The sequence below is a fragment of the Lynx rufus genome, unplaced genomic scaffold (assembly GCF_022079265.1).
Source record: "Lynx rufus isolate CCGP_SWC_20201006 ecotype Redwood Valley unplaced genomic scaffold, mLynRuf1.p SCAF_7, whole genome shotgun sequence".
NCBI classification, from domain to species: Eukaryota; Metazoa; Chordata; class Mammalia; order Carnivora; family Felidae; genus Lynx; species Lynx rufus.
In genome coordinates this window covers 68,486,573-68,499,458 of record NW_025814889.1, presented here as the reverse complement: position 1 = coordinate 68,499,458, position 12,886 = coordinate 68,486,573, and the positions used below count along the sequence as shown (strand labels likewise).

At 35.9% G+C, this 12,886-nt stretch overlaps 1 protein-coding gene across 1 annotated transcript in view; it reads right to left on the bottom strand.

The window, feature by feature from the left end:
- CNTN1 (contactin 1) overlaps positions 1–11,470 on the bottom strand; it is a 168,253-nt gene extending 156,783 nt beyond the window's left edge. The window contains exons 1-5 of the mRNA XM_047066344.1: positions 11,458–11,470; positions 9,809–9,941; positions 6,024–6,196; positions 3,048–3,143; positions 715–921 (exon numbers count right to left, since the gene is read on the bottom strand). Coding sequence (XP_046922300.1) covers positions 715–921; positions 3,048–3,143; positions 6,024–6,196; positions 9,809–9,941; positions 11,458–11,470 — 622 coding nt within the window. The remainder of the gene's footprint in view (positions 1–714; positions 922–3,047; positions 3,144–6,023; positions 6,197–9,808; positions 9,942–11,457) is intronic.
- Between the last annotated feature and the right edge of the window lie 1,416 nt (positions 11,471–12,886).

The following is a 12,886-nucleotide window of genomic DNA, read 5'->3' as shown; positions in this document are numbered from 1 at the left end:
TTTCTTCAGAAGCCTGAACTCACTGAACACTGATGTGTTACCAGACTCACTGGTAACAGTAGGACTATGATAAAAACAATGGGAAGTAAGCAAATATGTTGAAGTCTGATTTTCTTAGGAAGTGATGCATTAAAATAAGGAATGCTGTTCAACTGGAATCTTGGAAATGCCATTCAGGTCTGTCAGTGATCATCAATTATGGCATCATGGTAGTGATACCCCATGCTACTTACTTATAGCAGAAAGGCAATACGTACACTAATTTGCTTCATGTAAATAGTTCCTTAAAATATCAAAGTAATAAAACTGCGTTTATTTCCTAATTCTATAATCACTATAGCTTGTTTTGATCTAATCATTTGTTCTCTTTCATTAAGTTACTAAAAGCTTTGAATGGACATGAGAATAAAAGCAGAGGTCAGTGATTCCCACTGTAACCAATATATGGGTATTAGGCTAATGAATCAGTGCCTACACATTCTCTGAACTAGAAGCAACCAGTCTGACCTGGACCATCTTAGGGCACTTTTAACATGTAAATCTCCATCAGAAAAACTAAGTAATGACCAAGACTTTCAAAGTATTCTGTTTGTGTATCTTCTGTTTGCCCTGACTGGGCAGCCAACAAGTCTTCCCACTGGATATTTCTTTTCATATTGTAAGTACTCCCATAAGCAGACAATCTGCAAAAATAGTGTGTAACAAAATACTTACGTTCAGGTAGTGGAATGAGTGGGATAAATTTGCTGAACACACTCTTTGTAATAGAAGGACTGGATACAAAGCAGGAATAATTGCCTTTGTCTGATGCCTCGACATTTGCAATGTAGAGATTTCCATTTGTCTGAGACACAAATCTTCGTTTATCCATTGTGATAAATACAGGAAATTCATTTAGAAGCCAGCGGTAGCTAAGGTCATCTGGAAGAAAATATTGTCTCTTATAACTGTTGTTTTCTAGCAGTAAGCTAAGGCATAATCCAAACTAGGCTATTGCAGAACAAATGTTGGATGTAAGCCAAGACAAACAGTGCTTTTTCCAAAAGCTACCATATTTTTTTTGAGTAAATATAAGCAGGGCGATAAGCAATGGTATCTGTCTTTCTCTCTCAAATATTGTATGGATTATTAATATTCTTACTTTGATTTCACTGATAGGCTAAATGAGACTCAGAGGTTAAATGTTTTGCTTAGAATTTCATGATTGGTAAGTAGAATCAGACCTTGCATTAATATAGGAAATTCCAAAATTTCATGACCCATCTTCCCTAATGCATTTTAAAAATAAAATGAAGATTGTTAACCACACTGTGTCTTTATATCTTTTTTCCTTTTGCACTCCTATTTTGAGTAACAGATTTAGAAATGAATTTCCACTAAGTCTTTTCTTAAAACAGCAGCCAGACTCATCTTTCTATAACTTAAGCAATGTCATTGGACTCCTCTGGTCTAAGCCCTCCAATGAAAATCTCACTCTAGTTAAAGCCAGTGTAATCACTATGAATTATAAGGTCCCATGTGATACAGCTCTTGTGTCTCTCCAATTTCATTTCTTACTACCTTCTACCTCATTCGCTCTATTTCAGTCACCCTGACTTCCTTGATCTCCCTCCATAGTCCCATCTCACCCCTTGCTCCTGCTGCTGCATCCGCCTGGTATGCCCTTATCTCAGACATCTGCACTGTTAGCCTCTTCATTTCCTTCAGGGCTTTATTCAAAGTTACCTTCACAGCATTGTCCCTTACAAGAGTTCAGCTATCCCTTTAACACTTACTCTTTCCCTTCCCTGAATTAATTTTCCACCCTGGAGCTTACCTACTACCAATATCTTGGTAGGAATGTAGTTCAAATGGAATCTTGGAAAAGCTATACCTGTTAACTATGGATCTTGTCTGTTGGCTGTCTCTTCCAGTAGCAAATCCCTGAGGGCCGGTGGATTTTCCTTTTTTACTCAAATAGGTATTCTTGCCTATCAGGCATACACAGTGCCTGGCACGCGTAATTGTATAACAGGTGCTCACAAGAGATTTGTTGAATGAATGAGTGATTAAATGAAACCCATCCAGTGCTGAATGTAGTCAAATGTAGTCATTGGCTATTTATGATCATTATCTTTGTTTGTGGGAAATGCTATGGAGATCAGGGGATTTTTTTCCCTGTAGTTTTAGCAGTTCTACATAATAAAAGATTACTCTCTCATAGAAAGGTTGTTACATCATTTTGAATTCTATGTTCCTCCTATATTTAGCATTTAATAGTATTTCTCCTGTTTTATTAGAGAGAAAACTACTGATATTTGATATATAAACAACCAGACTTCATATACATATAATTGTAATAGAATATATTCTCTACGAAGGTCTTTAAAGACAAATTTATGCCATAATATTAGAATATAAAACATTGTTTTTTTCCACTGTGAAAAGTAGTGTTTATATGTTTCAAGAAGATATTTTATAAAAAAAGCAAATGAAAATTAATGAAAGTATATAAAGTGTTCATCTTTTAATTAGCACTTGGTGGCTTTTCTTTTAGCCATATCAAAGTACAGAAAACCTGTATTCAAAGGTTAAATCTTGTTACAGATGACAATTTAACCCCTTTCTAAATTGGATGATTATTCTTGCAGATAGATGCCCTAAAGAGATTAGTAATTTATTATGTCTTTATCCTTTTTAAGCATTTATATAATTCACAGTATACTGTAGATATAATATTTTTAATGAAATGACTGACCAGCACTGTTCTATTTTTAAAATAATTTGTAAATACTCTATCATATTTTCTCCTGTGTAACAAGAATGTTAATAAGGGCATAATCTAACATATATGTTGTTTATAAACCAATATGATTCCAGACCTTTGGAATTAGGGCCAAGTGACTAGAGAGCCTAGAAGGGTCTATAACCATTATTAAGTGATACATTACAAGGTTAGACAAATATTGAGTCTTATTTAATCATAAATGTATCATTATTGTTAAGAAAATTGAAACCTGATGCGTTCATTGCACAGATGCTTACAGTCACAGAGGAACTTAATTTACCTGGAAAATGGTAGGGAGGATCACAGAGAAGCACCATTCCCTTCCCTTCTTTCACTCTGACCTCAGGACGCTCCTCAGGTGGGAAAGGGTCAAGATCTAATTATGAAAGCAAAAAGGAACACATTCACTCTCCAGTCAATAGAGATTTTCATTAAAGTATATTTTTTACCTACTAACTCATTTTTGGATATGATACTTCTCAGTTGCTTTGGTGGAGCCTGTGCGACTCAATTCTGCTTTTATACGCTGGCATTTGCATAGACTCTAAAAGACTTCTGTGACGAACTCCAGCAACTGGATATTAGTATCGGCCTACGTAAGTGTGCTAACAACCCTGAAGATTACAAATATCCTCAACCTTTGCTTCAAGTTTAGGGAGAATCTTAGTGAGGTAATTTCAATCTCAGTAAGTAATTTCCATCTGGAAATACAATTGGCTCAGACAAAACCAGGATGCTACCAAATAAGTAAAGAGGAGTGACTTGGAGTCACAAACTCATTTGAAAAGTCTATTTCTCTTCCCGAGGGGAGGACTCCAAGGGGGTGAAGGAACAGGATGAATGGCAGGATCCTAGTCACCAACTTTTTCTCCTTTTCAAATTCTGAGTTTTCCTTAGTCTCATCTCCTTCATTCTTTTCTGTTTACTTAGAATTCACATTTTGTTTAGTTTCATGATACTCTATTTTTTATATATTTTTTTTTTCAATGTTTATTTTTGGGACAGAGAGAGACAGAGCATGAACGGGGGAGGGGCAGAGAGAGAGGGAGACACAGAATCGGAAACAGGCTCCAGGCTCTGAGCCTTCAGCCCAGAGCCCGACGCGGGGCTCGAACTCACGGACCGCGAGATCGTGACCTGGCTGAAGTCGGACGCTTAACCGACTGCGCCACCCAGGCGCCCCTATTTTTTATATTATTTTTAAAAAAATTTTAACACTTACTCATTTTTGAGAGATGGGAAGAGACAGAGCATGAGTGGGGGAGGGACAGAGAGAAAGGGAGACACAGAATCTGAAGCAAGCTCCAGGCTCTGAGCCGTTAACACAGGGCTTGAACCACAGACCACGAGATCATGACATGAGCTGAAGTCAGATGGTTAACTGACTAAGCCACTCAGGCACCCCTCATGATACTCTATTTTATTCTTTATTTGTTTTACTCATGCTCATTCTGTTTCAGCCCTGCCTCATCTCCTACTTCTCAGTACGTGAATTATAAAATCAAACTGTTACCTCTCTGAATATATTTGTATCTCAGAAAAGTCATCATTCTAATTATTACCTTTTTGCAGAGAGCCCTTCAGATATATATCTCTCATCTTGATGCCTCACTTGAATGCCAACCCTATCCTCAAATACTTAGCTGACATTTCAACAATGATAACTTAATGTCACTATAACCTCTGCATGTGAAGCCATTATTTAAATGCTTCCTCCCAACCTTGAAATTGGTTTTACTTGATCCCATTCCATTATTAAAGAAAGCAGAATGTTTCTGCCCTTTGACTTGACTTTCCTTTTAAAAAGTTATTTAGGTTCCTTTTTCTTCAATGCAATGCAATTGTTCTATTGTTTCTTCAAGAACTGGGTTTATTATTTATATTCCAACTGTGGCCACATTAAATTTTTTTTTTCAACGTTTTTTTTATTTATTTTTGGGACAGAGAGAGACAGAGCATGAACGGGGGAGGGGCAGAGAGAGAGGGAGACACAGAATCAGAAACAGGCTCCAGGCTCTGAGCCATCAGCCCAGAGCCCGACGCGGGCTCGAACCCACGGACCGCGAGATCGTGACCTGGCTGAAGTCGGAGGCTTAACCGACTGCGCCACCCAGGCGCCCCCAACTGTGGCCACATTAATTGAGTCTGATTGTTCACACCCTCTGGTAATCACTGCCACATGGGTCCTCTTAAAACATAGTTTTCAGGGTGCCTGGTGGCTCAGTCAGTTAAGCATCCGGCTTTGGCTCAGGTCATGATATCACGGTTCATGAGTTCAAGCCCTGCATGGAGATCTGTGCTGACAGCTAGTACCTGGACCCTGAGAATCTGTCTCAGTCTCTCTCTCTGCCCCTCCCCTGCTTGTATTCTGTCTCTATCTCCAAAATAAATAAACATTAAAACAATTTTTTTGATTAAAAAAACATGGTTTTTATCCTATAATTGATTTTGCAAAGGATTTAAGTGCTAACTTATAAAATCACATACTGGAGGTCATCTAGCCCAACCCCTCTTTCAATGTGCAATTTTCTTCTAGAATAGCTTCTATCTTTAAGTTTAGCACAAGTTTCCTGAAGATATTTTTTCACAACTGCCTCTATAAGGAGAATATTTTAAACTTAAAATAATTTAATTAATTTAATTTAATGTATTCTTAATAAGGTAAATTAAGTACTATGGATTAAGATTCTGTCAGGTAGAGTTCAACTTTAGAGAACAGAAACTGTTAGTTACAATGTCGAAGATGGTTTCTGCCCCCAAAAGCTTCCATTGAGAACACATGGCTTGACACTTCCACCGAAACTAGTTTTTAGAAAGTTATTCAAAATCCCGCAGAACATGGCCTTTGTTTCACGACGCTTCACTCTTGAAATTTTCTCTCCACAATCTTTTTTTAAAAATTTTTTTACATTTATTTTTGAGAGAGAAAGAGAGAGACAGAGTGTGAGCAGAGAGAGAGGGAGACACAGAATCTAAAGCAGGCTCCAGGCTCTGAGCTGTCAGCACAAAGCGCAACATGGGGCTCAAACTCATGACAGGTGAGATCTTGACCTGAGCCAAAGTAGGATGCTTAACCGACTGAGCCACCGAGGCACCCCTCTCCACACAGTTTTAAATGTGATAAGACCCACTTTATCTATGGATCCTTTCTTTCATTTTCTTTTCATCTTGATTTTTCTTATTGAACTCTTATTATGACATCTAATTTTTACTTCACCTAAATACACTTGACCATGTTAAAGTTACAGTCACTTACATCCAAAGCTCAGGGTTGCTTCAGTGCTTCTGACCATCCCATAGTTATTTGATGCCAAACAGTAATATATTCCAGCATCTTTCTGTTTGTCAGGGTTGTTGATAACCAGGTTTCCTCCTACCATACTGTACCGATCACTTGTCAGGTCAATATCCCCATTATTCATTCTCCATCTATGAGAAAGAAAAACAAATGTCATATCAAAGGTCATGAGGCCTGCAAATAGCATACTGGGCTAATGTCATTCTAAAATAATATGGGTATGGCTCCATGTGAAATCAGATGATTAAGTAGATGACTTGGTATGGTATTTCTTCACACCCTATAATTCTGGGTCGCTGGGCTCATAATTTATGATTTAGATCAGACACATAAAGGTAAATGTTAAAGTGCATGAAACATTTTCTCTTTATTAATAAGACATCTGCAGAGACATATATTTCACTGAATTTTGCTACATTAATTGGTTTCTTAGCAGATATACATAGATTACAAATGATAATCATCTATGTACTAGTAAGATTCATGCATATCCAGATGTGTTGCATAAAATATTAATGCATTACTCTAGTATAAAATAAAAAATAAAATATAAATTTCTGATTCTATATATCAAAATAGTTTTTCAATAAAACTAATTGAAGTCAGGGTTCTACTGAGTAAATGTCACATTCTGACCACTAGAGGTCGATCACACAATTTGAAAATTGCAAAAATCAATTGGATCTTTTGTTTCCAAGCCAATATACAATTGCAGGTATATTTAGGGGATTGTGTTATAAATAAATTGACTAAAAACAGGAATCTAACTTTCTTGGTGAGATTTTGAGAAGAATAAATGTAGAAAATAGTTTTCAATTAAGCTGACCATCTGTGTAATATACATACTCATTCTGTATCAGGGTTCATGTCTTCAGCAATGTCACAGGCAAGAGCCATGGTCAATTAGTGGGCTGGGGCCTCATGGCTCGTTGCCTTGCACACTTCTAATTAGGGTTAGAATCTTACCAAAAAAAGCCTAAACATTTTAGAATACTTTTTATTAAATCAAATTACTGGAACATTTTTAGTTTTAACTTTTATAATATAGGACGTAATTTAAAAGCAAACCCAGAAAACTGGGCTTTTGCATTTTGAAAGCCTCCCAAATTCCAACCCAATGAATAAATCTTCCTTCCCCCCAGTTTGATGGCAATGTTGGCCCTACTTGAACAATCCATTGTCAAGTTGTTTAGCACTTGCCAAGGCAATGGGTTTCCTTGTTGAGCAATTCCAATTTTATTTTGTTTTTCCACTATGATGACTCCAAATTTTTGCTTATTGCATTAATTCTTCTCCAGTACATTTGATTCTGCCTTTTAGGTTATATAATGATTAAGTTTTGCTACGATTGGGTAGGTTCACTGGTTTACTTTACTTTCAGGAATACACACCATTCTTGTAACTCCTTTCAAACAGTTTTAAATGCAATTTAATTAGCATTCTTATTATTTTGGGGGTCAAAGCAAGATGATGAAAGCTTCAAGGCTGGTAAGTAAAAGGTAAGGTTCCCTGCTGTGCCTTTCAGGGTGTTGCCATGAATAAGACATTACCATGGAATATGCCATAAATATAAAACTACTGTGTGAATGACCCGTTGTATGATGACCAAGGTTAGTATGGCTCGCTCTGAATATTAAGTAAATTTTAAAAACTTCAAATGTTCTTTTCAATCAGACATGCTGCATCATGAGCTGAATTCTTTCTTTCCTTCCCTTTCTTCCTCCCTCCTTTCCTATTTCTTCCTTCCTTCTTTCCTCCCTCCCTTCCCTCCTCTCTTCCTCCCTTCCCCCTTCCTCTCTTTCTTTCTTTCTTTCTTGTTGTCAAATGCAGACTGCCTTCATAACAGAATTAAACATCTACTTCTCCTTCCAGCTCTCTATATTAAGGTGAAAGGTCAGGAGGCCACACTCATCCTAGGCATTCAGTGCTGGTACAACCTATGGAAGGGAGTCGGTGATATATTTGTCAAGCAAAGCTTTCTCTCTTATTTTTACATTTTAAATTTTGATAAGAACGCTGAATATGAGATCTACTTATATAAGGTATCTATAATAGTGAAACTAGCGAAGCAAAGTATAGAATGGTGGATGCCAGAGACTGGAGAGAAGAGAAAAAAGGGAGTTGTTAATCAATGTGTATTAAGTTGCAGTTATGCAAAGTTTTGCTTCTTACTGTATCTGTGGGGTTGGGAAGGGGTTGAGCACAGTGAGAAACTCCCAATTCTAGAACACTATCTGAGAACAATCTCTTCTGTTATGGTGCCTCCATTTCAGCCTATAGACTGATCTGCTAAGTTTCCATGTATGAGTGTCAAGGACAAAGTGTCACAAAATAAGCATCACTGAAATAGCTTTTGAGATCACTGAAACAGCATTTGAGATGTTATCAACCTATCTATATAGACACATACTGAAAAAATTATATGTTTCTTTGAAAGCCATAAAACCTGTGTTTCAGTCCTAGATCTGTGATTACTAACTCTGAAGCAAGTCAGTTTATATATTCAAGATTCAACTTCCTTTCCTATAAAACTATGTGCTTGGGTTAGATCTCCTCTACAGTCCCTATTAGTTATACTATTCCATGCCCATAACTATGTATATAAACACCTATTATGTATGGCTTAAGGGTGGAAACAAGTCTAGCTCATCAAATATTTTCAGAACAAACATATTACTTATAATTTATAAAATGTCTATTTACTTTGTACTCCCATGCATGAAATTGAAACAATAAAAATAATTTCAAAGGGATGGTGATTTTGTATATAAATTCATATTTTATTTTAAGAATAATTTTGTAATTTAACCCAGAGACTTAAGAGAGTCTCTTGAACTCAAGAGAAAATAAATTCAATTAGAATGAAATTTGATAACGACTTTTTATAACAATAGACAGTTGTTTTTCTACTGAGAAAAAAATACTATGAAAATCAATCTTGTTGAGTGACAACCTTCAATTAAGTTAACTGACATTAATGCACTAAAGTCCCAATTTCCCCATCAATCACTTGCTTTGTCTTCATGGAACCATTTCACAGGTGAAATTCAAATCCATTGGTGTCAGGTTGATTTTTTAATCTAATTCATTGTATCAGGCTAGGAATTGTTAGTATACTTTTCTGAACCATCTGAAGCAGAAAAACCCATTGTTCTTTTTTTATAATATAAATACGTACCTCAGAAAAACAGAGGGAGATATATTTATATGAATTGTCTAATAGGCGGGGATATTTAAGAAATTTGCTGTATTATCTGGAATATAGATTTGATACTACTGAAAAAAGTGGTGCTTTCAGGATTATAAGTGCAAGCTCTCTAAATGTAGTTGATACAGGAATATCATCTATAATATGTAAGTATGCATTATCCAGGTCAATGCATATAAGAACATTTTATTCTCAAATGAGTATATTTAAATTGTGCATGATTTTCACATAGCCTTTTATGTGCTTAAATCCATGATCACCATTAGAAAATTTTTAAATAGATAATATCAAAAAGCATTGGCATTATCTGTGCAGAAAATAGTAAGTGGATTATTTGCATATATTTAAGGAAACTTATTATCTGGGCATTAAACTACTCTATTTTGATAACTTGTATGCCAATATTTTTGTTAATATCCCTGTATTTTGTTAACAGCTTTATATTATAACTTTTTACTATCATTACAGGGTCACAGATGTTGATCTATAATCTGGTCTGACACGCCACTATGAAAAGAGCAGTGAGGTACATTACTTGTAAACTGGGAAAGGGCTGGCTCGTGCCCTACAGTTTAGTGAAACTTTTCCTTCTGGTGATTCCTCTGGATAAATGGTATTGATTGGCTGCTCTTCGAAAATTGGTCCAAATCCTTTGTCTTCCTCAGAAACTACAAGAAAAATAAAATTATTTTACATTGTGTTGCTATAAGTGAAAGAAAATTTGGACATGTTTAAAAAGATTTTAGAGAAAAATGCCAGAAACACAGAATCTCCATTCCCATTTGAACAAAGATATTTGCCTTCATAATCCTGAGGAAAACATTTAGGTGCTTTATTCAAAATTCTTTTCTGCCCATCTCTCATTGCATCTCCCAAAGCACCCAGTGTTGTCACGCTTAACTACTTATAGTCCCTCAAATGAGTCATGCTTTCATGCCTCTGAGCTTTTGCAACATGTTTTTTCCCCTTTCTAGACTAATCATCTCATTTTTGTCCTCCTATCAATACTCAAAATGTCCTTTATGATGCAACAGTAGTTAGTTCCTCCAGGAAGCCACCCCTCAACCCCCCTAGCCTCAGTTGGTCCTCATTTGTGCTCTCATAACTCCTCACATAGCTTATGGTACTTAACACACCTTCTGTGATTCTTGATACAATTGTCTGTTCCACGAGACTGCAAATGCTTGGAACAGGTGGCTGTGTTGATAATCTCTCAGCTAGCGGTCAAACAGTCTGGAGCACAATAGGTGCTGAATGAGTTTTTAATGAGAGAATGAATGAATTTGTAGATGCTCTGGGGAAATTAGGCTCTTTCCTGAGTCACTTTTTCTTTTTTGTTTAATTTTTTTTACACATGTGACCAATGCCTGTACTCAGGAACATCTAGAACAGTCCATAAACAAATTACATGGATATGGGATCTGACCAACTGGTTTAGAATTCATCACAAGCATACCCATGTTGGGAAGCAGCTGTTTCTCTGGAAGGGGAGAGTGATGCTTCACAGCAGGAAGACGAGAAGAGAATTACTCATATGACATCAATATGGCAGCACTTACAGAGAAGAGCTAAGAGCCATATGCCCCATATGAATTAATACTAGCATGTGTGGCTAGGAAGGAGGATATTCTTACATAAGATCATTAAAATGTCTCTGCTAGAGCAAAGTTATGGTTCACTCCTCCAATTTATTTTTTAAGAGAGTTTAAGGTGAACGCCACAGAGACATTTTTGTCTTCTCTAAAAACAACCTTGAAGATGAGAGCTTTGTTCCAGCTTCCCTGAATGAGTAGTTTTATTATATTATTTAAATCTTGCCTCAGTAGTGTTTACAGTGTCTTTGGAAAAATTATTTAAACTCTCCAAGCCTCAATATCACCCTTCATAAAATGAGGATAATAAAATCTATCCCATTAAGACACAGCAAGAATTATTTTGAGACAATGCACATAAGACAGCAGTGTACCTGGCTCACAGTCAGTATTCAATAAATGATTTTGCCAATTTTCTCATACATTTGCCAATCCTTTCAAAATTTAATTTATACATCTTATGTACATCTTATGCATATATCATTATATGTATATGTATATATTTGTATATCAACTCATGAAATTTCTAAAAGCAAGAAGCCACACTATATTCATTCTTCCTGTTCTAGTGTTATTAGCGTTGTATCAATACCTATTTGGTACATGTCGCTGATTAATAAAATCCTCAAGTTAGTTTCTCTAAGTATGAAGCTCCAATTTTTCTAAACTTGCCTGAAATATTTTAAAAAGGAGATGACTCATTTTTAGTTGGAATCACTGAAATTTGCCATTCAAGAATTTATAGACCTCAGTTACATTCCATATCACCATTCTATTTCAGATAGCAAATTGCTGGATCAGAATCAGAGGAATGATAGAAACTAAGATTTATTTCCAACAATGTACTTCTCCAAACTGTTGTTTTATGCAAGCTATTTGGTTTACATGATCAACATTTAAAAACGTTGTGGTTTACATGGTCAACGTTTAAACAAGAAAGGAAAGAGTAGGGGCATATGTTCTAAAGGCCCTCAGGCCCAATACAACCATAAATAAGATCACAAATGCAAGGTATTCACAGAAGCCCTCTGCTAATGACTGTGAAAGTCCTGCTGTGAGCAGTGTCTAGTTCCATATTCTTCCCGAGGCTGTAAAAAGCCAGAAATGCATATAACGTTTTCTGCTTCACTTCTAATAATTTTCCTGACGATGCCCAGTATTTCCTGGCCTTTTGGGATATAACCACACACCAGAGGAAATGAGGAGTAAATTCCAAATCTGTGATAACTGGAGACTTTCATTTGGATGTAGGCTCTAGATTTTTCAATCTCTGAAAGAAATGACCTTGTGCGTATCCATGATAAAAATCATATGCCATTTTTCTTCCCACTTGGACAATTTTATAAGCTCTTCCTTGAGTCTCTCCCAATTGCACAGCTTTTCTGATTGGAACAATTTAGTAACACCTGCTGATCTGGAGATGCTTTGTTTCTTCCCAATTCACATGAAAATGCTTAAAACGACAAGCAGTGAAGTGCAGTTTTATCAGTATTTTTAGATTCTCTTCTTGAAGACAAGATGACTACTATTTTAACTCTATCCTCAATCAATGACAATTTTAGTGTGAATTGTTCAAACAATTTTTAAAAATTTAAGTAGACTAGATATGTAGAGAGTAAAAGTAAATATTATTTATAGAAGTTTAAAGCTCATAAATATCTTCTAAGTACATTGTATTTATATAACGATCCTGATGTTTATGTCATTACTGTTACTACCAATGCATAAGATCATTAAATTTAAGGGGAAATGGTTGTTTGATGCACTTATGCATATAGTTTAAATAGAATATCATTGATCTGCACTGGATTGTATCTTGAGTTTCCATTTGCTACATTAGTGGTAGCGTAAGAATTTCAGAAAGTCACTTGGGAGACCTTTGACGAACTATAGGACTATAGGTATTAGTTGTTCCCAGTTCAGTCAATGACTTGAATATGATCTTGGGTATGGCGATGGATTTTTAGACAGAACACAAAACCATGGTTCATTAAAGAAAACAAAAGACAAGCTTGATTTTA